The sequence below is a fragment of the Pipistrellus kuhlii genome, unplaced genomic scaffold (genome assembly GCF_014108245.1).
Source record: "Pipistrellus kuhlii isolate mPipKuh1 unplaced genomic scaffold, mPipKuh1.p scaffold_m20_p_3, whole genome shotgun sequence".
NCBI lineage: Eukaryota > Metazoa > Chordata > Mammalia > Chiroptera > Vespertilionidae > Pipistrellus > Pipistrellus kuhlii.
In genome coordinates this window covers 98,573,180-98,599,282 of record NW_023425529.1, presented here as the reverse complement: position 1 = coordinate 98,599,282, position 26,103 = coordinate 98,573,180, and the positions used below count along the sequence as shown (strand labels likewise).

The following is a 26,103-nucleotide window of genomic DNA, read 5'->3' as shown; positions in this document are numbered from 1 at the left end:
TGGCAATGGAGACTAAGGAGAGAATAAACAAATGGGACTACATCAAAATAAAAAGCTTCTGCAAAGCAAAAGAAACCATCAACAAAACAACCAGAAAGCCCACTGCTTGGGAGAACATATTTGCCAATGATATTTTCAATAAGGGTTTAATCTCCAAAATTTACAGAGAACTCATACAACTTAACAAAAAGAACATAAATGATCCAATCAAAAAATGGGCAAAGGACACTTTTTGAAAGAGTATATTCAGAGGGCCCAGAGATATATGAAAACATGCTCAAAGTCTCTAATCATCTGAGAGATGCAAATCAAAACAAGGAGATACTATCTCACACCTGTCAGAATGGTTATCATCAACAAATCAACAAAAAAGTACTGGAGAGCAAGTGGAGAAAAAGGAACCCTCAAGCACTGCTGATGGGAGTGCAGACTGGTGGAACCACTGTGGAGAACAGTATGGCATTTCCTCAAAAAACTAAAAATTGAAGTCCCATTTGACCCAGTAAACCCACTTCTAGGAATATATCCCAAGAAGTCAGAAACACCAATCACAAAGGACATATGCACTCCTATGTTCATAGCAGCACAATTTACAATAGCTAAGATTTGGAACAGCCTAAGTGCCCATCAGCAGATGAGTGGATTAAAAAACTGTGGTACATCTAAACAATGGAATACTATGCTGCTATAAAAAAGGAGGAACTTTTACCATTTGCAACAGATAGATGGAAATAGAGAGCATTATGCTAAACAAAATAAGATAAGATAGATATCAAAGAAAGATAAATATCACATGATATCCCTCATATATAATCAACATAAAGTGATGAACAAAAATAGATCCAGAGACAAGGTAGCACTGAACAGATGATTCAACCTCAGAGAGAAGGCAGGGCCGGGGCTGGGGGTTAGGATCAACCAAAGTACTTGTATGCATGCATATTAACATAACCAATGGACACAGACACTGGGGCAGTGGGGGCTTATGTAACCCTCAGGGGTGGAAGGGATGGGGGTTGTCAATTGGGGGGGAAAGGAGACATATGTAATACTTTGAACAATACAAAAAAATATAACTATAAAAACTTAAATAAACAAGAAAAAAAATTCATAGTCATTGAAAGATCTTGCAAGAAAAGTTTCTTTTAAACCAAAGCCAATAAAAATAGTATATTTATACAAGAGGCCCAATGAAAAATAAATTCCTGCAAGAATGGGCCTTCCTTCCCCTGGTTGCCAGCACTGCCTTCACTCTGGCTGGAGCCACCTTTCTGCCTTTGCTCTGGCCTGATGCCTCCTTTTAGCTGCCCACACTACCCAGAGGCCTGGAGTGGCTGGGGCAGTGCAGAATGCCTGTGTCATCACCACGACAATGATGCAAGCATCCTGCCACAGGCCACTCAGTTCCTGTATATACAAATTAACCCACCATATTTGTTGGGCTAATTTGCATCCTCACTCTTGATTGGCTTGTGGGCATCATGAAGGTACAGTCAATTTGTATCTTTCTCTTTTATTAGTGTAGACTATATAGGATTTTGAAATGAACCAAAAGAATAATAAATAATTATCTTTAGTTTATACTTTTCTATTTAAAAGGTATATCTTCTTTAATGGACATTACAGGTGCCTTATAAAGTGATACTTTTTAAAAATATATATTTTATTGATTTTTAACAGAGAGAAAGGGAGAGAGATAGAGAGCTAGAAACGTTGATGAGAGAGAAACATCAACCAGCTGCCTCCTGCACACCTGCTACGGGGGCTGTGCCCGCAACCAAGGTACATGCCCTTGACTGGAATCGAACCTGGGACCTTTCAGTCCGCAGACCGATGCTCTACCACTGAGCCAAACCGGCTTCGGCTAAAGTGATACTTTTAAAGGCAGAAACCTGATATAGAAAATCCTTGATAACCTAAACAGTTTTGCTCAATGGAAAAAGCAAGGTTTATAAATACTTTGTCATAATAGCCAACACTACATTCCAGGGTCTTTATTTTAATAGATCTTATGCTCTCTTACAAAGTAAAAATATTTGTATCAGTGCCTGACATTACTTCACAGTCTTATTATAACTCTCTAAGGCATTATCTTTCCTTTGGTTCTCATTTTACAAGCAATTGATTTTATTGCCAAGAACATTTGTTTTTTTTCCCTCTGAGCTGAATATGTCTGTATGATCTTATTCAGGCCTTCTTTTCTTACTATGGCACTTATATTTTCTGACCCTTACTTTAAATTAAGGTTAATTGTCAATAATGGCTTTTCTTAAAACCCTAAATTTACTGGTCACCTTTAAGCAAAAACTAGAATGAAAACTTCCAGTCTCTTTGTATCTGGATATTCAGTTGTCAAATATAAAATAAAATCTGAAAGCCTTGACTTTAGCAGACATTTCATTTACAGAAATTAGTTTGCAGCTTCTTCAACTATGTCAAGTTGCTTTTTATTTCAATAGCATATAAATTAAGGATCTTGGTGGATGGAAGATTGGTCACCAAAAGGCATAATCAAAGACAGCAGCAGCAGAAAGTGTCTGGCTATGAAAGATATTAGTTATAATGGCCAACACAGATATAATGTCTGATACCCCAGTTTCAGTGCCAAAACCTGAGAACAGAATTCTCTTCAACTGCATGCCCATGCCATATAAGAATTCAAACAAGAAAGCAGCAAACCAATTTTCATAAGGCTCTTTCTACTCACTATATGAAACCAGATGGTCACATAAACTAATTATTTCTTATCCCTAAAAATAAACTTATGGGATATAATGGTGGGGCCTTGAGACTGAAAACAAGCAAAGGAACCAGAAAGTAATACAAAATTACATAATGACTCTTTAATAAGGACTAATGCTAATATAGCTTTCTACTCTCTACCTGTCATAATGTTGTCTCACATCACATGAGGCAAAAATATGGGTTAATTAAAAATACTTAAGATTTCAGAGGTGCATAAAAAATGTTTATTTCCTTTTTAAATAGTATAAATCTAATCTAATAATAGAGGAATATGCAAATTTTCCATTGAGCATTGTCCGTTACAGCATCACAGGTCATGACCGGATCAGCAGGCTGGGTCCCCGCCCTCTGCTAAGGCAGCTGCAAGATCTGGGGTAGGATAGGATACAACAGGAGGGGAAGGAAATTGCTCACAGAAGGGGGTGCCTACCATGGGGGGCAGAGCAAGTGCACCCAGTGGAGGAAGGCAGTGCAGCTATTGGCTGGGAGGCACCCACAGGTCCAGAACAGAGGCCTTCTGGGCAGAGGCTTCCTGCTTTATGGCAGCAGCACCCACGCCACATGGGCCTTGGCTGTGCTCGCTCTGCCACGCATCCCAGACAGGGAATGGGACTAGGAAAGTGGTAGAGAGGCTGGGAAAGGGGAAGGGGGGGGAACACCTGGCTGGGGCTGAGCCCTAGGCTGGGGGTTAATGCCCCCCTTCAATGCAAGCTTTAAGAAGGGAAGTAGGGAGGAGAAAACTTTATAAAGGAGTCAGTAGAGAGAAGAGTTAAAGAAAGAAAGAGAATATGTGAGTGAACTGTAGGAGCTATAATAAAAATCAAGTATAATTATGTACTGGGGACAGATTCTAAAAGTAAGAGTCAGGAAAGAAAAAAAGATAAATGATAGTGATAATCAGGCAAGTAGATAGATATTAAAACAGTGAAAATAAGTAGAGAAGGTGGAGAGAGAAAGAGAGAGGGAAGAAGAGTTTTAAAGGGGAGCCGGTAGAGCTTAAAAGGAGAATGGGAAGAAGGAAGAAATGGGTCAGGGAACAAAGCAGGTCTGAGGGAGGAAGTGAAGAAAAAGTTAAGGTGGGAAGGAAAGAAAAGGAGAGAGAGGGCAGGGGTAAAGATAAAGGAAAGAAGGAATGTGGGGAGGGAGGGAGGGTAGGACAAAGATGGGAAGAAGAGTGATAGAACAGAGTAGGAAATAAGGAGGAAAGAGAAGTTTATAAATGATGAGTCAGTAGGAAAAACTGTTACAAAAGAAGAGAGAAAAATTATGTGACAGGGAAAAGTCAATAAGGAAGATAAATACAATTGTGTGTGAAGAGTATAAGATTAAAAAAAAAAAAAAGTTAACAAGGTGACCAGGCAGGCAGGAGAGGGCATTTAGGGGGATCAGGCCATCAGGGGAGGGCAAATTATGGGAATCAGGTCAGCAGGGCAGGGCAGTTAGGGGGATCAGGCAGGCAGGCAAGTGAGTTGTTAGAAGCCAGAGGTCCTGGATTATAAGAGGGTGCAGGTCAGGATGAGGGACACCCCCTCCTGTGCACGAATTTCATGCACCAGGCCTCTAGTGTTTATATTATAAATTGACAACTTTTTTCTTCTGAAATGAATTTTTCACAATAACATCAGCTTTGGATTTACAGTTACTGTGAATCTATTCAATCTTAGGTGTATTTTAACAAAGGTTTCAAAGAAATTTTCAGTGTTCAATTTCATGTGTTTAAAAAATGGGATAGGGAGGGTGGATGGAAAGGGATCAATCCACAAACTTGTATACATATATGCGTAATCTGTGGACACAGACAATGAATGGGATGGTGAGGGCCTGGGAGAGAAGGGGCCTAGAGCAGTCTTGAAGAGATTAATGGGGTGAAAAGGAGGACCTATGTAATACCTTCAACAATAAAGATTGAAAAATAATAACGATAAGAAAATTTAAAAATGTGAAAGCTTGCCCTGGCTGGTTTGGCTCTATGAAGAGCATTGACTGAAGGACCACAGGTTGGATTCTGGTCAAGGGTACATATTTCAGTTGCAGGCTTTATCCCAGACCCCAGTTGGGGCACATAAGGGAGGCAACCAATTGATGTGCTTCTCTCACATCAATGTTTCTCTTGATCTCTTCCCCTCCGTTACACTCTCTCTAAAAATCTATGGAAAAAATATCCGGGGTGAAGATTAACAACAAAATGTAAAAGCTTTACTAAAAATGTTTCTTTGTGTGACAGGGATTTAAATTAATGCCAGGATAAGAGATTGTTCTAAATGAATGTAAAAGGTACAATGGGAATTATGTTATTTGTTAGAATACTATTTAATTGATCCTTATATTTTAAAAGAGCTTCTTTTCCCCATTTATCTATACATTCATTTTAATATTTGTTAAATATTTACCATGTGTTCAACCCTGCGTTAAGTTCTACAATACAAGGATCTATGAAACCTTTTTGATCCTTCTGTACTAATGAAGGTCTTCACATTCCCACATAATAAGAATGCAACCATTTGGGTTATAAATAAAAGTAGGAATAGAAGCACACAAAAAAGGGTGTGACTAACTTTGGAGGGGAAATGACATTTGGGCCTGGTGTTGAAGAGTGATTAATAGTCATTAGGGTTGAGAGTGGAACATATCTGGAATAATTATGTGAGACTGGCTTTCATATCATAATAAAGAGCTAGAAGAGTTCCTTGTAGACAAAACTAAAAAGAGACAGAAGTACTTTCATGTTAGAATACTTTGTAGGAAAATTACAGAGTTTAATGCTGAGAGCAAATCAGCTAAAAATACCATATTTGGTTATAAAGGGGATAAAATAATACATGCTTATTTCTTTCCACAAAATTCTGGAGTACTAGATCTGAAATTAGATTTCAAAGAGGCAATTATCAAAGGAGAATGTATTTTTCATGTCTGTGGTTATTATTATGAGTTATCCTTAGGAAGACATCATCAAGACATAAAGGGTAAAAACAAAATAGAAGATGGCTTAGCTAATCCATAGGTAATTGCTACATACACTCATTTTTCACAAGCTCCTTAAATGAAGCCTCAGATAATGGGAGCATATTTCCTGACTTCAGAGTTTGACCTTATAAATAGTAACAATGAGTTTGCATATGTTGACAGACCCCAGAATACCTGGATATATTTTGATATAATATTTTCATATTCTAAACTAATTTTCCAATAAACACATTTCATTACTAAGTGATCACTTTAACATTACTCTATGATAGACTTTATAATTATAAATTTAAGAGCTGAATATTTTGTTATGTTGATGCCATTACTAAAAAGCTTTTTTCTATTTTTATTGGGAATTTAATTTCTAGAGTTTTTTGTTTTTACTTGGTTACATACATATTTTCCTTCTGTTGAGCTCTGTTTCAAGTGGAATAGAATATTAGAGCCTTCATGATTCCAACTATATACTCACAGATTTTCCTTCAAAAGCTTTTTCTCAGTTTACAATTTTACAGACTGCATTCAGTGTACTTGTTTCATCATAATCCCCATATTAAGTGACCTTTTAAAGGATATTTTAAAAAATGTATTTTTTTTTTTTTACTGATATTTAGAGAGAAAGAAATGGAAACATAATTGAGAGAGAAACATATATCAGCTGCCTCCTGCATGTTGCCTACTGGGGATGGAGCCCAGAACTCTGGCAGTACCCTGACCAGGAATTGAACCAGTGACCTCTTGACTGATGCTCAACCACTGAGCTACCCTGACTGGACTGTGTATTAAGTGATTTTTTAAAAAGAGTTTTTTGTAATTTAATTTATAAAATAGGTGTAAAAATGATACCTTAAGATTGATTTGATTTGTGTTTATTTGAACTTTGAAAGAATAAATATTTTTATGTGTAGCCTTAAAAAAATAAAATAGTATGATGCCAAGAAAGAATATTACAAATTTTAGGACACAGTGACTTTTAAAGTGTTCTAAAGCAAAAATTTACACTCCAGAGGACACAGAACTTTTTCTTCATTAGCAAATCCTATCCTGACTTCATTCTTATCTATTAAACTTTCCTAAAAACTAGAACTGGAGAACCCAAAAAAGTTCGAATTACCATCCTCCTGCTCTTGCCCCACACCTATCCTGAGTAAGTATTGAAGTTATTTTTTGAGGAAAGAAATATGAGATTTCAATTGGCCACTAGCTGCCTAGTTATACAATTTAAGGAAGGTCAGTTACCTATTTCTGTGACTCAGTCTCCCAAATAGGAATATTTTATTTTATTGTTTATTTGTTTTTACCAAGCTCTCAGGGATGCTATGAAGGCAAAATTTAATCCTACCTACTAAAAAGTAATATGTAAATTGACTGTCACTCCAACACACAAGCTGGCTGCCCCCATGTGGTCAAAGATAGCTACCCTTATGTGGACACAAGATGACTACCACAAGATGGCCAGCAGGAAAGGGCAGTTGTGGGCGATCAGGCCAGCAGGGGAGGGCAGTTGAGAGGGGCCAGGCCTGCAGAGGAGGGTAGTTGGGGGGGGGGGGACGATGACTGCAGAGGAGGGCAGTTTGGGGGTACCAGACCTGCAGGGAGGGCAGTTGGAAGGGAGGGGACCAGGCCTGCAGGGAGGAAAGTTGGAGGGGACAAGACCTGCAGGGGAGGGCAGTTGGGGGGACCAGGCCTGCAGAAGAGGACAGTTGGGGATGATCAGGTCTTTTTGAGAGGGAAGTTGGGGAGAACCAGGCCAACAGGGGAGAGAAGTTAGGGGTGACCAGGCTGGCAGGGGAGGGCAGTTAGGGGTCATGGGGCTAGAAGGGTAGGGCAGTTGGGAAGGACCAGGTCTGCAGGGGAGAGCAGTTGCGGGGGGACCAGACCTGCAGGGGAGAACAGTTAGGGGCAATCAGGCCTCCAAGGGAGGGCAGTTGGGGGGCAACTATACTGGCAGGGAAGGGAAGATAGGGGTGATTGGGCTGGCAGGGCAGCAGTTAGGCATCAATCAGGCTGGCAGGGAAGTGATTAGGGGCTGATCAGGCTGGCAGGCAGAAGCGGTTAGGGGCAATCAGTCAGGCAGGTAGGTGCGTGGTTGGGAGTCAGCAGTCCTGGTTTGTGATCGATCGGGCTTAAACATGCAGTCTGACATCTGTGAGGGATCCCAGATTGGAGAGGTTGCAGGCTGGGCTGAGTAACACACATCCCAACCCCGTGCACAAATTTCATGTACTGGGCCTCCAGTGAATAATAATAAACCAAATATAATACTAAGTAGCCTAGTTGGAAGAACCCTAAGATATAAGAATCTTTGTGTTTGTGTGTGTATATGCTATATTAACCAACATTTATCAAATCTAAACTCTCTAAGTGAAAATCTTGACATTATCTGTTCTTCAAATAGCATACTCTTTAGACCTGTCATTTGGTCATTGGCTCCAAAAATAAAAAGTAATAACTCTGTTCTAAGCACCATTTCATTAATGATAGGTGGTCCTAATCAATTTTTACATCATAACAGAAGAATTCTACAGCTATTGGGTTCTTATGATAATACTAGAGGCTTGGCACACAAAATTCGTCCCTAGGCCTGGCCTGAAATCAGGGCCATCTTCCCCGCCCTGCCCCCCACTGCCACCCACCTTAGGTTCCCTGTTTGCCATCAGGAATTGGAGCCTAATGGCCGGAGAAAGGGACTGAGAGGTGGTCAGTGTGCTTCATGGTGACTGGCTGAATGGTCATTCTGGTCATTCCACCATTAGGGTCAATTTTCATAATACCCTTTTATTATATAGGATTATTATATAGGATAATTAAATCTGAAACAAAATATTTTTAGCTTTCTGTTCTCAATCTTTTGTCTCATTCTTGACTCCTAAAATTAAAAGTTATGTTTTATTTTTAAGGTTATTTGATGATTATATTTGTCCCAATAATTTCTTTGTTTAGTTATTATCCTAAAATTAATCTTGATGACTTAAAGAGATAGAGTTAGTTGATTGAAAGAAAATTTGGCATAGAAAACTCCTAATTTTATTCCATGGTATCTTGACTTGCTTCCCAGATATAAAATACTGAAATTCATGAGCATGTTTATGAATATGCTTAGTATCATGATATGAAGTAGATGATCATAAATCACTACAACTAAGTTCTGCAGACCCACTGGTTCAGTAGTCTACCACTACCTAGATGGGAAGAATAAGTACCCTTGAGAGAGCTCTTTTTTTTCCTGGGTAGACGAACACATTTGGAGAAGTCACCTGGCTTCTCTGAAATCTAAATCTCTCCAAAACAAGAATACTCATCCATTTAAGTACCTCCCATAGTTCCTGAGACATACATTTCTTTGAGAAGTGTCAAAAATATCAAATATGTAAGTAATGCCATGTCAGTAGGGAGAATAAAGGTAAACCCATCTGTGGAATTTTTCTCTCACACATGAAAACCCTAGTTTTGAAAAGCTCCTGAAATGATTTAGTTCTTATTTCCTTAAAAACAATCTTTATAAGCTCAGCCACATTTTCAACAAATCCAAAAATAAAACCAGTCTCTTCAGCTAATCATTCCTAACTTAAAATTTTTCCAAAAATTTGAATATAGACACAAATTTTAAAGTAACTGCAACCATTCCATCTAGGTAAGGGGGGGAAAATACAGAGTTATAGAGTATGTATATATACAGGTTGAGAAAAAAGTAGGTTTATAGTTGTATGTAAAATAAAGTTTATTCTTATATTATTATTTATTAATTGTTGTATTATTTTCCATATGAACTACTATAAACATGCTTTTGCTTCAGTCTTTAAATATGAGGGGACAAAATATATAATGAAGCAAAACATATAAGTAAGTATAAGCTACGTCTTAGAATCATAGCCATTGAATTTCAAATAGGTTTTTAGGTTTGGGTTTTTTGTGTGTGTTTTTTTTGTTTTTTTTTTGCAATTTTAAAGAAAATCATAATTTTATTATTGAGGTTTACTCAGTCATTACTTAAAATAAACATGGAATCTTGAACCAATAATTTAGTCTTTAAATGTTAATGAGCTACACTAATTTAGATAATATTAGCATCTCACTATAAAGTTTACTGACTAGAATTTCTCATTTGAACAGTAGATTATTCTTTTATGAGTTGGCTTCCTTTTTAACATTTTATTTTATTCTAAAATTTGCTTACCAACAAATCAAATACTTAAATATGATTTGGTTACTATAAAAACAAAGCATTAACTTTCTTAAATATCTGACTTATGGTAGAAACAAACTAGTTAAACCCAAGTTAACACTTTTTTGCCTCACTGGCACAGTCCCAGCAGATTTCATTTTTCGGTGTTGTGATCATGTTACATCCAAAGATATTTTAATATAGTTTATTGATTTTTTTTTTTTACAGAGAGGAAGGGAAAGAGATAGAGAGTTAGAAACATCAATGAGAGAGAAACCTTGCTCAGCTGCCTCCTGCACAGTCCCTACTAGGGACATGCCTGCAACCAAGGTACATTCCCTTGGGAATCAAACCTAGGATCCTTCAGTCTGTATGTAGACACTCTACCCACTGAGCCAAACCAGTAGGGCCACGGATATTTTAAATAAATATTATTTACTGTTTCAAAACATGTGAAGAGTAAGCATGTAATCTTTTTGAGATAGATGACATAATAGCATGCCATTTTAAAAACATCTCATGAGAACAGATGAATCAATCTGAATTATTTCTTTTCTCCTCTTTTCTCTCTTACACATATTCTCTGACTTCTTATGTCCTATTCATACAATACACATTCTTCCTGATGTTCTATTGCTTCTCTTAAGATCAGGTGAGAACAGAAACATCCTTTTAAATCAACCTGGAAGCAGCCTTTTTCTCTCCTCGTTTTACAGGGTTAGGAAGAGAACTGAAAAGAAAAGAGTCTGAGCAGCAGTCAAAGCTTTGAAGGAGAAATGAAAATAATATTGCAAAAGGGACTTAGATTACAGATAATATCCTGTTCTCTACAGTGTCCTTCTGTCATCACCAAGGAAAATTTTATCTAGACTAAGTCACAAAATCCCCCAAATAAGATAGTCATCAGACATCCTGAGATTGGTGAGATTTAAACACATTTATTTAGCACAAATTCCTTGGTGAAAGCAACATATTTTTCAGCAGCACTAAACCACACAGTACTCTTGTGCAAATTAGAAAAAGGCAACTTGTTCTAATTTGTACATGAGTAGACATACCCTGTTAGGGACACCCAGGTAAGCAAATGGCTTGCAAGTAGAGCTGGGCTAAATTCCAGTACCCTCTTGTCACCTCAAGCAAGCAGCCTTATACAGAGCATAATCTGAACAAATGAAAATGGAAATCCTATTTATACAGATATTTACTTTTAGTACTTTATAGATCATAAAACAAAAATAACATAATTAGAACATTTATCTAAAATTATTGCAGATAATGTGGGAATAAGGACACATATGTAACACCTTAATCAATAAAGAAATAAAATAAAATTATTGCAGAGTAGCACTGTATCAGATTGTAAATATAATATAGCAAATACCAAATTTACTTAGTATAAAATCAGGTGAGCATAAAATAACACTTGATACAAATTCCTTATAATATCAAAGAGCTACCAATGAAAATCATTCTCCTTGTTTATATTAAAGGAGAGTGACAAACTTACCACTATCTTCAACTGTAAATTGAAATATATCACTTGTGGCATTAGCCCCTTCTCTTAAAACATAGCATATTTTCATATCATCAATGTCAGCTAGAAAATAACCAAAGAACAAGATGATTAGTCACTAGGGCAAAGTTGATGACTTATGAAATTATATTGATTGTAACTATCCCCATCCCCTTCTTTTCCTAAGGGAAACAGTGCTATCTTATTTCTGGATTTCAGCTATCACATAGAAATCTGATCCCTTAAACAGAATATAAGAATTAAGTTATAATAATAGCAAGGTGTTGCACCTCTCAATGGCATTTGCATGTTCATGCACCAAAGAAGTCACTGCCTAAATATGGACTGTCAGGCTCCATGATAGGTAGAAAGAAAGATATTTGGAAGCATGACAGATTTCCTGGGACTACTGAAATCACACTCACTGTCTCTCTATAGGACTGGCCCTAAGAGGAAAGAGGAAAGAGCCCTCCCTCAAGCTAACTTTTTTACCACTTGTAGGTTAACAGACTTCTGGTGTTAAACAGTCCAAATTTTGAAGGAAAAAAATCAGAATTTTTTTTTAAGATCCCAGATTGAAATAACTAACATAAGAGAACATAAAAGAAAAAACATCTAATAATAGCTAAAAACTTTATTCATAGGAAAAAAATTATTCTGTCTCAGAAATATTCTTTCTGTTCCTTCCTACATTAGCTATCAAATTCCCTGGCATTATTTGTTTTTAATATTGACTAAAATACAATTCTTACAACTTATTCATTCATTTTACCAGTTCCTTTCCTTAATGGTGCAACACAGAAAACAATAAAAAAAAAAATACTCAAAATAAACCATTGTTTGATTGATTTTAAGCAGTAAGTAGTTATTTCCAAGGCTGTGTAAAGTCAATAACATAACTAAAAATTCATCAACAATGATATGTAATATTTATTTGTCTCACATATTTTCTATTGTTTTTCCATCTCTTAAGAACTCTATTAAAAGAGTAGGATCCAAGATGGCAGAGTAGGTGGAAGCTATACTCACAAAATTGGAATTACAACTAAATTATAGAACAATCATCCTGAATAACCAACTGCACAGTAGCTAAAGAGAAGTCTTTAACATTAATTTGCAGAGGAAGTCACATTGAGACTGATGGAAAAGGCAGAGATACAAAAAAGGTATCTTGAGTAACTTTACTTAGATCACCTGCCCTTCCTGTCTAACATTATGTCTACATACAAACAAAAAAATTGATTAGAAAAATACTTTAGCCTCAAGAATGCAAATGAATGTAGATGCAACCAGTGTTGGTTATTGAGTTTGAAATAGGGCAGAAAAAAGTTTTGAAATAAAAATAATAATTTTTGCCTGGTCAGTGTGGCTCAATCATTGAGTGTCAACCCATGAAACAAGAGATCCCCACTTCAATTCTGGGTCAGGGTAACATGCTCAAGTTGTGGGTTTGATCCTTGTAGGGGACATGCAAGAAGCAGCTGATTGGTGTTTCTCCCTCATGGATGTTTCGTTCTCTCTAACCCTTTCCCTTACTCTCTAAAAATTCAATAAAAATATATTTTAAAATAACAATAATAATTTTTCTCCTTATACTATTACTTTTATTAACATACTAGAGACCCAGTGCATGAAATTCATGCATGGGAGGAGAGAGGTATGTGTCCCTCAGCCCAGCCTGCAGCCTCTCCAACCTGGAACCCCTTGAGGGATGTTTGACTGCCCAAATAGGCCCAATCCAACAGGTGGGATTGGGCCTGAATGGGCAGTCAGACATCTCTCTCACAATCCAGGACTGCTGGCTCCCAACTGCTCGCCTATCTGCCTGATTGCTCCTAACCGCTTCTGTCTGCCAGCCTGATCACACCCTAACCACTCCCCTAATAAGCCTGATCAATGCCAAAATACACCCCTGATGGCCCAATTGCCCCTCTCTACCTTCCCCTGCTGGCCTGGTCACCTAACTGCCCTCCCTTGCCAACCTGGTCACCCCCAACTGCCCTTCTCTGCAGGCCTAGTCACCCCCAACTGCCCTCCCCTGCAGGCCTGGTCACCCTTCACTGCCCTCCCCTGCTGGCCGGGTCCCTCCCCACTGCCCTCCCCTACTGGCCATCTTGTGGTGGCCATCTTGTGTGTTGTAGTGATGGACAATTTGCATATTACCCTTTTATTAGATAGGATCTTCAAGTTCTTAATAAGGAACTGAATGCATTTTGGTGACAGAAATACTATCTTCTTATACATCATGTCTTCTTATACCCTCTTACTTTGTGTGTACCATAGTAACATGCCTTGTACATCCTAACTAATAAAATATATTATTTTTATTAAATTGTATATTAGTAATGTGCAAATAGAATGAATGGTGGAAGAACTGGTTGCTATGAAGTGCACTGACCTCCAGTGGGCAGATGTTCAAAGCAGGAGCTGCCCCAGGTGGTCAGTGTACCCCCACAGCGGGAGCAGGTGTAATCAATCAGTCAGACATCACCGGAGAGCTCCCAGGCTGCTAAAGGGTGCAGGCCGGGCTGAAGGCCCACCCCACTCCGAGTTCATGAATGTCATGCACTGGGCCTATAGTATTTTTATAAATCTAGGTAGGTGTTTACTTCTTATGTCTTTGGACAGGTATTTGTCTTTAAATATTAAAATTATAAAATCTACAAAGTATAAATACATATTTTGTTACAAAGTTTCTATCAGCTATAACAGTATTATAACAGTGTTCTAAAAATTAATCAAAGTAATATTAATTTAGAGGCTTTATTTGAATGATATTTAATAATAATAGTAATCTAAATACACAATTTAGAAAGCACATCTCTCTATGGTATTAAAATGCTTCATAAACTATTTGCAGCATACAAATCAGGCTGCTCAGGAGACAGTTGTTGGCAAATAGTGCGGAACTGAAAAGCTTGCTTCAATTTTAATTCATCAACATCTGGCTCCTGTTTTGGCAGCAAACCTTGCTGCTATAAAAAATATATATCAATACTCTTTCTAATGAAGGTCACTGCAGTGGAACACATGGCAAGAAAGGAGCTGTTCTCCCAGGAAAGAAGGTCCCTGAATTCTCCCTTCCCCTTTATGTCCCTTTTCTTCCTTCTCTTGGAATATAATTTGAGCCTCTATTTAATAACATTTACAGTGACAGCCATATCCTTAGGAAAAAAGACTTAAACTGCCCACTGGTTATAAAGAAAGAAAAAGGAACCATACCTTGTGTAAACTGAGTGACACTGTGGTTGCCTTTGCCCAAGTTGAGGATATATCCATGTCGAGGGACCTCTGTAACAATAAACCTAAGAGAAAAACACAGGCTGTCTCTGTCCTCAACTTTTAGTATTTTGTTTGTGATCATGAATCCCAAGTGGCCAGTGGCCAGAGTGCGAAGTGTAGAAGCTCCTTTGTTCACTACAATTTGGGGGACACTATTGTCAACAGCTAAGACCTGGATCTTCATCACTTGTGGTCTTCTTGTTTCAAATACTGTATCGGGAAAAACATAGAACTCTGTATGGGAGCCATCAGTTACCGTGAAGGAGAAGCTGTCTTCACTTGTCTCAGTGCCATCATGCCTATAGCTGATTAAGTTTTCATTTAAGTCTTGCTTGGTAAAAACCATGGCAGGCCTGGTATTGTTAAGTAGAAGTTGACCATGAACAGGCATCTGAGTGATAGTGAATTTTAAGAGTTTATCAGGAGTATCTCTGTCTTCAACAGTGAGTTCAAAGGGAGTAATCAGTTTGGTTCCACCTTCACTGACAATCAGATTATGGATGGTGACAACTGGCTTTTTGTTGTCCACATCACTAATGGAGATACGGAATGTCCGGAAGACAGGGTTACGTCCATCAGTGACTTGAAACTCAAAACTGTCCATCTTCACCTCATCATCAGCTGTGTGCATGTAGTAGATTTTGTTTCCAGCCAGTTGAAGCTGAGTGAAAGATGTGATGGACACTCCAGATTGATCTGTGCATTCTAAGAGACCTCTCAGGGGAGCCTTAGTGATGGTAAACACTAAGTTTTCATCAGGACTGTTCAAATCACTAGTGCTTAAGAGGTCTGTTGTGAGGATGACTTTACCACCTTCTTTCAAGGATACTCCCTTACTTATCACATCAGGGAAGACAATGTCAATGCTCCCAATAGATACATAAAAGTAGCAATCTATGAGGGTGTTTGTTCCATCAGTCACATCAAATTTAATTAGGTCCCGAATGCTCTCTCGCCCAGAATGGACATATTGAATTAAGTTCCTATCCACTTCATCCTGCGTAAAATTCATGCCCAGTGTAATATTTTCAAAGGCATGCATAGGTTTTTGTCTCTGTAATAATCCATGTTCTGGCCCATAACGAATTATAAAAACCAATGATTTGTCTTCAGAATCTAAATCAGTTGCCATTAATATTTTATTGTTCATAATTTTGGTTTCCCCAATTTCTATTTCTAATCCATTATTAATGGCCATTCTGGGGGTTTCATCATCAACAGGGATAACCATAATGAGAATCATCTTTTCCACAGAGTGCTTACCATCTGTTAGTTTAATCACAAAACTATCTTCCTGGGTCTCAGAGTCATCATGCTCATAAATAATGCTGGAACTCTCTATGATCTGGTCTAAGGTAAAGCTTTTGATCAAAACTGTGCTGTTTATCAGCTGGTTCACTATGCGACCATGAGAAGGAAATTGGGTAAGAGTGAAAGTTAAATCATCCAGGGGAATGTCAGCATCAGCAGCATTGAGGATGGGTGTATCAATCACCAGACTCATGCCTTCCATCACCATAAATTCCCTCATAAATATTTCTGGCTGTTCATCATTGGTGGGAATTATTACAATGGGGAAAAAATGTCTCTCTGAAAAGTTAATGCCATCAGAACAACGAAATATAAATCTATCTTCCACAGGTTCCACTCCTTTATGTATGCTTTGGACATAGTTAATATGATTATACCTGAGATCTTTCAGTGTGAAGGCACTTATGGCAATCCCTGCTCTTGATTTTTCAGAGCCTGGTGCTGGAGAAATATTTTCGACATAACCTGAGGTAGGCTGAATAACTATAGTGCACAAGATATCATCATTTAGGGAATCAATATCTTCAGCACTTATATGCATTGAGGTTATGACACTTTTATCGCCTTCCATTACTATAAACTGTTCGCCTATAGAAATTTCTGGGGCCTGGCTGTCAACAGGAAGGATGGTCACCCACACAGTAAGTCTTTGGATAGTATTGCCGTTTATTCTCCATTTTTGAGAGATAGATGACAGACTCAGGTTAAAAGAGTCCTGTTTGGGCAATAGGCCTATCTCACCACTGGTATGGGCATAGACAACAGAACCCTCAAGGATGTCCCTTTGGGTAAACTGCTCTGCTGGAACTCCATTGAGCAGGATTTCTCCATATAAGGGCGGATCTTCCAAGAGGAAAGTCAATACCAAATCATCAGTGTCTTCATCGGTCCCCTTGATAACACTGGCAGTGATTTCAGTAGCCCCATTTTCTAAAACATCTAGATAGGACCCCAGAGTGCCAGCAGGAAGGCTCAGCATGGGTACCTCATCATCCACTGGCTGGACATTCACTCTAAGAGTGATGGGCACCACATGATGTCTGTCACTGACCTCCAAGGAGCAGTTATCAGTAAGGGAGTCATCCCCACTATGGTCATAGGAAATCTGACCCTGTTTTATGTCCTCCAGATGGAAAACCCCACCTACAGGTAGTATCTGTCCAGAAACCCTTAGGTGACCATGTTTGGGTGCCTGTGTTAGAGTAAAAGAGATGTGGGCTATATCTGTGTCTATATCACTCACATGCAACTCAGATTCACTCAGGATGTGGTGTCCTTTCTCCTTAGTAGTAAAGCCAGTATTGAGGATCTCAGGTGGCTGGTTGTCCTCTGGCTTCAAGTAAAGGGTGAAGATGTCTGAAGCTACATTCCCAGCTCGGTCCTCCACCTGGAACTGGAACTGGGCCACTCGGGCAGCCACTCCCAGTTCTTGATCTGGAGGTCTGTAAGCAATTTTATGGTGATTGATCTGGGCTTGGGTAAAATGGGCTACCACAATAGAAGGGTTGTCAGTCAGGACCAAGGTTCCTAATGGGGCTGGTGAGTGGTTTTTATCTGTGTCCATTGGAGGCTGAGTCACTGTGTAATGTAGTTCTCGGTCATCTGTGTCCAGGTCAGTGTATTGCAGCCACTTCTTCCTCAGCGGTGTAAGCTTGGATTCTTGCACCACCATCCGAAGAGGACAGCCACTGCTCAACTCTGGAGGGAGGCGATCCACAGGATGGATGCGGATCACAAACTTCTGTAGCCCAGATTGATTAGGGGGGTCATGGTTATCCTGAACTCGAAATGTGAACTGATCCATCACTGGTCTAGGATTATGGGCTCCAGAGTGCATATAGAACAGCCTCCCTTTCATTATGTCCTGCTGCTGCCACTTTGTCACTATTTTCTCATAAAATGTTCCTTGTTTCTTCCAAGGACTCCCAATAAGCTGCTCTTGTGGAGGATGAGGTTGGCGGATAATCAGATGGCCTATAGTTGGGGGAGACTCCAGCACAAAAAGCAGCAGAGAGTCATCTGAGTCCATGTCAGTTGCACTGAGAGCAAAGGGCTGTATGGGCATTGTTTCCCCCTCTGCCAGTGTCAGTCCTGTGTTGGCACTGAGAACTGGTGGCTGGTCATCCACAGGTACTAAAGTGATAGGGAATAAGAATTGCACCTGGTGCCTGTGTCCTCCATCTACCATTCGAAGCACCAGGTTGTCACTCAGTGAGCCATCTTTGTCATCATGATGGTAGACCACCTGACCAGCTGTTAGCTGAGCTACTGTAAAGGCCTTATTGACAGAGTTGCCACTGGAGCCAACCAGAAGGATGAGGTGACCATGTTGGAGCCCAGCCACCACCTCTAGCTGCACTGCCTCTAGATCATCTTCATCGCTGATGACCAAGTTTTGTGGTCCACTGCCTGTAGGGCCAGTGAGGGGCCGAGACTGGCCCTCGTAGAGAATGAGACCAGTGTTGCGGGTAACCACTGGAGCCAGTGTATTCATGGGCTTCACCACCACCATGAAGGCAAAGGGATCTGAGGCTGCTCCTTCTGGGTCTACTACCTCCAGCTCAAATTCAAAGGTACGCTCCTGGTCAGAGTCTTCAGAGGGTGGCTGGTAGGCAATTTTCAGGAGGCGCAGATCTCTCTGAGTAAAGGAGGAGAGCGGCAGGTTGCGATCATCAGTGCTTACCAGGTATCCCTGGCCAGGCTGGAATGGTGAGGTGAGGTTGAAGATCAACAAGTCAGGGGTAGATTCAGCATCCTCAGCTGCCAACATGTCTGGGGTCAGGGCGGTCAGTACAAACTGGTCCACCTCCATCATCATCATGGCCACAAAACTGGGCTTGGGTGCAGTGTTCTCAACCCCTCCTCGAATTCTCACCAGCACCTGGAAGTGCTCACGTTTCAAAGCAGGGCTGCCCACAGGAGCCCCTCGCATGTGCAGCTCCACCACCATGGGCACCCAGTCTCTGTTTGGTGAGTGACTGGAGGCTGTGTGGCGGTAGCACACTCCTAGCTCCTGGAAAGCTTTGCAGTCCATGAGAAGAGGCTCCTGAATGTCCCCCTCGCTGGCTAGTCCTGGAACCGGCGGGTAATGTAGGAGTTCCCCATAGCGAGGCAGCGTGCCCACGCCGGACAGGATGCCCACACGACACTCCTCTGTCTCGGACTGGTAGGTGAACTCCAAGCTCTGCCTGTCCAGAGCATTGCTGGTCCCCAGCAGCTCCTCCACGACCAGAGGCAAGTTCCGAGTCACAACTTCCAGCTGAGTAAAGACCACAACCACCTCCAGTACCAAGGGAAGCACTGCAGTCCCTCCCTGAGCGTCATAGCGCAGCTGCAGCGGAATGCGATCTCGCGAGGGGCTGCGCGCACCCAGGTGAGAGTAGCTCACCTCCCTAGGACCGAAGTCGCAGGGGAAGCGCTTGGGATTCAGGCGGCCGGGCCGCTGGGCCAAAGCGTCATTGTCTAGTACGGTCACTGCGCAATGGTCCCCGGGCTGCACCTGCAGCACCAGGTCCTGAAGTGGATCCAGCCAGACCTTACGGCCAAAAGGCACCCGGAGCCCACGGTTCGCCATTACTATAGCCTCCTTGTTGGGGACCCCTGAGGCCCCCGGGAGATCCGAGAACAGCAACGCCCGGCCGGGGCCATCGGGCTGTGCTGTAATGCAGCTTACCAGTGGCAGGAGAAGCAGCAGCAGCAGCAGCAGCAGCAGCAGCAGCAGGGTCCGTGGCGGAGGCCGAGGCATTGGCTGAAAACTGGTGGCGTTGGTTACCCGGCGTGCGTGGGAGGCTATCCTGGGGGTCCTGGATAAGTGCATGGTCCAGGTGTTAGTGCTCGGACAGGTTAAGTCCGAGAGCGTGCAGTCTCTGGTCAGGGAGCAATAGACCCCTTCGGAAAGTGCCAGGAACTCCGCGCCCTGCGCGCGGGTCCTGCTCGTCGCCGAGGCTGGGCGAGAGGGATGAGAAAATTGCTTGGCGCGCTCTGGCCTGGAACTAGAGCAAGGTAAGTCCTCCAAGCCTCTCGCGGCTCAGTCGGGGAAACTAAGTCTCTCTACTCCTCCTTCCCAGGTCCCAGGACCTAGCTAGAGCTTTAAGGGAAATCCCTCCCCTTGCACCCCCTCATTCCAGTCCTTCTTGTAGGCCAATCCTAGGTCCCGGAGGAGGCCCAGTGTCTAGGGTTGGATAGTGATTTCTGCCAATCAGTTCTTAGGGACGGAGGCGGGCAAAGCGCAGGGAGGGTAGGAGAGAGAAGATTCAACAAGTTGTCTTGCAAGTGAAGGACCTGGAGCTGCCTGCCCAGCCCTCTTCGCTCTCCAATCCGGCAGCTGAGCTCAACTCTGGCGGCTACCTTTTGGGCTAGATTCACTTCTTCAAGTACCTGCGATCCAGAATTACCATGTTCACTCCCATCCCCCAAATTAAATGGAATCCCGCGCAGGAATGCTTATTTCTCAAGGGAACTTGCAAACTCGTGAGAAGTTATAGCAATGCCGCTTGAATTTGAATAGAAACCCAAGATGGCTTGCAGTTTGGGGGGAAGGGGTGTGGAGAGTGAGGGGCGCGGGGGGGGGGGGGGGGGCTGGGGAGGGGAAAGAGGGTGGGGATCTGAAGCATATTTGCCAAAGAACAGCTGAAACTAAAAGCCAATGCTAGAATTAGTTGAGCTTCCCCCCCCCCCCGCCCCCCACTCGCCTCCCTATTGCCTCCTCATAAAATAAACAGCCCTTAGGTTGGTGAGTTTTTAATATGTCTCTCCTTTGCAAAGAAAGTTGTTGTTGTTTTTTTTTTTTTTTTTTTTTTTTTTTTTAAAAAAAAGGACATTTAGAATGCGTGTGTAACACAGTTTGATCAAAATTGGGAGACTAGAACTAAAGTGTAAATTTTAGGGAATGTAACCCCAAGCTCTTCCGAAGCCATAGCTATTCTAGCTGACATCAGAGAGGTTCCAGCTGTCCTCACAGCAATTAAACCAAGTGCAAACTAAACCACTTGTCAGCCTCACGTTTCTTTGCCTGCCAAGGGAACTGATAAATATCCCAAGGGTAAACTAAAATAGGTTAGCTCTCATTCAATTAGCCAGTTTTGAAATCAGAGCTTGAGCTCTAACTGCCCCCTTGTGTCTGTCTAGTTTTAGAAGGGTGTAGATTCCCTTGCTGGGAGGTTTTCTAACTACCCTCCATTTGCCCAACCCCATGCCCCAAGTCCTCACAATGAAAACCCAGCCATCATGAAAATTTGGGGTGTGTTCCTTGAGCAGTCTTGCTTATACTAATGTTTCATTTTGGATAATGTTCTTTTCTCTCCAATAATAATAATAATCAGATGATTAATTGGAATATAGAATTGGAATAAGGTCATTCTGCCCTTTTCTTGCTTAAAGATATTTTAGACTGGGAAAGAAAGCAGTATAAGAAACTGTTCTGCCCTTTTAAATTTCAGTCTAAATTGAATATATAGGATGCCTATATGGGCATATTTCAGTAAGAAGCATTTATCTTTTTAACCCTTTTTTTGTGACTTTAGCCTGAGTTCCTCCAATTTGGGATTTTTGATCACCTCCAGACACATTGAGTTCTATTTTCCAGGCCACAGCACAATCTTTGTAGTAAGTGTTGCTGGAAGGTGTCAGATTCTGCTCGAAGAAGCCCACTGGGCAGTGTATGTCCCTAAGGTCAAGAGATGGAAAGTTTTGAAATCTTTCAAAGAGAGAGAGAAAAAAAAGAGAGGTATCAAAAAAGAAGCACTCATCCAAACAAATATTTAGCTCATTAAATCAAGACGGTTTATTCTCTATATTTCATACTTTTGGGGAGCTATTAACTTCCCTTACAATTGATGAATACATTTCAAGATTTAGTACAAAATGAACATTTAGAAACTTTGTGGCGAGTATTTTCAACATACAAGAAAATCCCCATCTAACTGTTCACCAATTTTCAATTTGCTTCAGCATTATTTTTTCCCCCTTATGCTTCTTTATTATTGCATACAGAATTCAAATTTCAGTGACATGGAAAAGTCTATTATTTCCTTTTCACCAATAAGACAAATAGGAAGATGCTAAGTGAAATAGAACATTAATCTCACAATATTGTTCTTTATATATTACTAGGGGCCTGGTGCAGAAATTCGTGCACTGGGGAGGGGTCCCTCAGCCCAGCCTGCCCCCTCTCACATACTGGGAGTCCTCAAAAAATGTTCTATGGATGGCTTAAGCCCACTCTCCATTGGGAGCAGACCTAAGCCACAGTCTGGCCTCCCTTTGCTTGAGGCAACCTGGCTGATCAGGGGAAGGTGCCAACCCCATCACCCCGCTGCTGCAGCCACTGCCAGTCACCAAGGTATTTTCATCAAAATGGACTCCAGTCCCTTCACCATGAAAAAATGACAACTTTCTTTAAGCATTTTCAAGATGTGTCTTTCATAGGATATGACATCTCTTTCTTTATTTTTATTTTTATTCTCACCTGAGGATATGTTTCCACTGATATTATCCCCTTCCCTCTGATCCCAGGCTCAGCCCTTTTCCAAGCCAAAAGTCTAACTCTGTTTCACTTTCAAGGAGTGACAAATAATATTAGCATTTGAAGTACAATAGTATGTCTGAAGGGCAGAGTTTAGTATTTTGTTTCATGGTAAAAAGAATTAATTTTTAAGGAATTAATAGACTACATTTTTTTTTAACTTGAATTAGCCTGTCTTGATTGAGGTGATAGAGTAAACTTTAGGACTTATTATTGAGGGGGTGGAGGGTGAAATAAATGTTTTAGTTCTTATTTTATTAACATAGAAGGTAACACATACTGTTACCGTGTTTCCCCGAAAATAAGACATCCTCCGAAAATAAGACCTAGCGCATGGAAAGATAAGACATCCCCTGAAAATAAGATGTAGTGCAATTTTGGGAGAAAAAAATAATATAAGACACTGTCTTATTTTGGGGGAAACAGGGTATTTACTTAAATATATATTGCATTATGCTTATAGATAAAATATCAAAATATTAAATTCTCCTTTAAAGGAAATATTATTGATGATGATGAGCTTTCTTTTGGATAAATACACCAGTGTTAAGAGTTTCTATACTTAAATTAGCAAAGAAATATTATTTTACAAACAACAGTATCAAAATCATAAGAGGTAAAATAAATTTACAAACTTGTAATTTTTTAAAAAGTCTCAGCTTAAATCTTCAGTTTTTACTTTCTTAAGCCTATTAACTTCCTAAATAAACTCTGGGCAAAATATCCTTTTAAATGCATTCTTAAATTTGTTTAGTATATGATAAATTTACTAAATGTCTCCTTAAATCAACTTAAAGCAAAACTTTTAACTTAAAGTTTAAACTTGAATGATTTGTGACCTAAGATTTTGCATCAGAAATTTTGTCTCCTAAAATAAAAGAAGGAATTAATTTAAGATACAGGCAAGACATTCTTTTAGAAACTGGATGGCAGGTCTGGGACTCTACAATCAGACTGTAATAAAGATATATCTGGTTAATTTTGAATGTTACAGTGTCATTACAGAATTTCACTTTTTTTTAAATTTCTTTGTTGATTAAGGTGTTACATATGTGTCCTTATTCCTCTATTACCCCCCTCCCCCCAACCACCACCACCATTCCCCTCACTCATGCCCTCAAATCCTTGTTGTCTGTGTCCATTGGTTAGGCTTATAGGCATACAGTCCTTTGGTTGATCTCTCCCTGTGACCCCCACCCTCTACTAACTTACTTCTGAGGTTTGATGGTCTGATCCATGTTTCTCTGTCTCTGGGTCTGTTTTTGTTCATCAGTTGTTCATTATATTCCATAAATGAGTGAGATCATGTGATATTTATCTTTCTCTGACTGGCTTATTTCACTTAGCATAATGCTCTCCAGTTCCATCCAGGCTGTTGCATATGGTAAGAACTCCTTCTTTTTTACTGTAGCATAGTATTCCATTGTGTAGATGTACCACAGTTTTTTAATCCACTCATTTGCTGATGGGCACTTAGGCTGTTTCCCAAATCTTAGCTATGGTGAATTGTGCTGCTATGAACGTAGGGGTGCATACATCTTTTCTGATTCATGTTTCTAGTTTCTTGAAATATATTTCTAGAAATGGGGTCACTGGGTCAGATGGAAGTTCCATTTCTGTTTTTTTGAGGAAACTCCATACTGTTCTCCACAGTGACTGCACCAGTCTGCATTCCCATCAGCAGTACACAAGAATCCCTTTTTCTCCGCATCCTTACCAGCACTTGTCGTTTGTTGATTTGTTGATGATAGCCATTCTGAAAGGTGTGAGATGGTATCTGATTGTCATTTTGATTTGCATCACTCAGATGATTAGTGACCTTGAGTATGTTTTCATATGTCTCTTGGCCTTCCTTCTGTTTTCTTTTGAAAAGTATCTATTTAGGTCCATTGCCCATTTATTTTTTTATTTTTTTATCTTATTGATTTTCCACAGAGAGGAAGGAACAGGGATAGAGAGCTAGAAATGTCAATGAGAGAGAAACATCGACCAGCTGCCTCCTGCACACCCCGTACCGGGGATGTGCCCGCAACCAATGTACATGCCCTTGACCGGAATCGAACCTGGGACCTTTCAGTCTGCAGACCAATGCTCTACCACTGAGCCAAACCAGTTTTGGCTGTTGCCCTTTTTTTTTTTTATTGGGTTGTTTATCTTCCTTTTGTTAAGTTGTATGAGTTCCCTGTAAATGTCTGACATTATACCTTTATCAGTGATAACATTGGCAAATAAGTTCACCCATGCAGTAAGCTTACTTGTTGTTTTGTTGATGGCTTCTTTGGTGTGCAAAAGCTTTTTATTTTGTTGTAGTCCCATTTGTTTATTTTCTCTTTCGTTTCCATTGCCCTAGGAGCAGTATCAGTGAAGAAATTATTTTCTCTGCCTGTGGATTCCACCAGTATTTTATGGTTTCCTGTCTTATGTTTAAGTCCTATATCCATTTTGAGTTTATTTTTGTGTATGGTGTAAGTTGTTAGTCTAGTTTCTTTCTTTTTTTTTTCTTTTTTTCTTTTTTTTTTTTTTTTTTTTTTTTTTTTGCATGTATCAGTTTAATTTTCCCAACAGCATTTATTGAAAAGACTGTCTTGACTCCATTGTATGTTCATGCCTTCTTTGTCAATATTAATTGAGCATAGTAGCTTGGGTTCTCTTATTTTATTCCATTGATCTATATCTCTGTTCTAGTGCCAATACCAGGCTGTTTTGAGAACAGTGGATTTATAATACAGCTTGATATCTGGTATTGATATCCCACTTACTTTGTTCCTCTTTCTCATGATTGCTGCAGCAATTCGGGTTTGTTTTTTTTTTATTTCTGATGAATTTTTGTGAAGTTCATTCTAGGTTTGCAAAACATGCTGTTGATATTTTGATGGGGGAGTGCATTGAATCTATAAATTGCTTTGAATGATATGGACATGTTAATGATGCTGATTCTACCAATCCATGAAAATGGTATGTTCTTCCATCTGTTTATCTCTTCCTCTATCTCTCTCTCTTTTTTTTTTTTTTTTCCAGTGTTCAGTATTTTACTGCATATAGGTCTTTTACCTCCTTAGTTAAGTTTAATCCTAGGTTGTTGTTTTTTTTGTTTTTGTTTTTGTTTTTGGTGCAATAGTAAATGGGATTGCTTCTTTAGTCTCTCTTTATGTAAGTTCATTATTGGTGTATAGAAATGCCATAGATTTCTTGGCATTAATTTTGTATCCTGAGACATTGCTGAACTCAATTATTAAATCTAATAATTTTTGATGGGGTCTTTAGTGTTTTCTATGTACAGTATCATATCATCTGTGAATAAGGACAGTTTTTTATTTTCCAATTTGGATACCTTTTATTTCTTCTTGTCTGATCACAATGTCTAGTACTTCCAGTGCTATGTCAAACAGGAGTGGTGAGAGTGGGCATCCCTGTCCTGTTCCTGTTTTAGTTTTTGCTCCTTGAGTTGATGTTGGCTGTGGATTTCTCATAAAAGGTTTTTATTTTGTTGAGGTATAATCCTTCTGTTCCCACCTTGCTGAGAATTTTTATCAAGAAAGGGTATTGGATTTTGTCAAATGCTTTTTCTGCATCAATTGATCTGACTATGATTTTTAATCT

At 39.9% G+C, this 26,103-nt stretch overlaps 1 protein-coding gene across 2 annotated transcripts in view; it reads right to left on the bottom strand.

The window, feature by feature from the left end:
• FREM2 (FRAS1 related extracellular matrix 2) overlaps positions 1 to 20,052 on the bottom strand; it is a 301,513-nt gene extending 281,461 nt beyond the window's left edge. For both annotated transcript variants that reach the window (XM_036454946.1, XM_045588592.1), the window contains exons 1-2: positions 14,610 to 20,052; positions 11,382 to 11,471 (exon numbers count right to left, since the gene is read on the bottom strand). In XM_036454946.1, coding sequence (XP_036310839.1) covers positions 11,382 to 11,471; positions 14,610 to 19,797 — 5,278 coding nt within the window. In that variant the 5' untranslated portion in view covers positions 19,798 to 20,052. The remainder of the gene's footprint in view (positions 1 to 11,381; positions 11,472 to 14,609) is intronic.
• Positions 20,053 to 26,103: the final 6,051 nt, after the last annotated feature.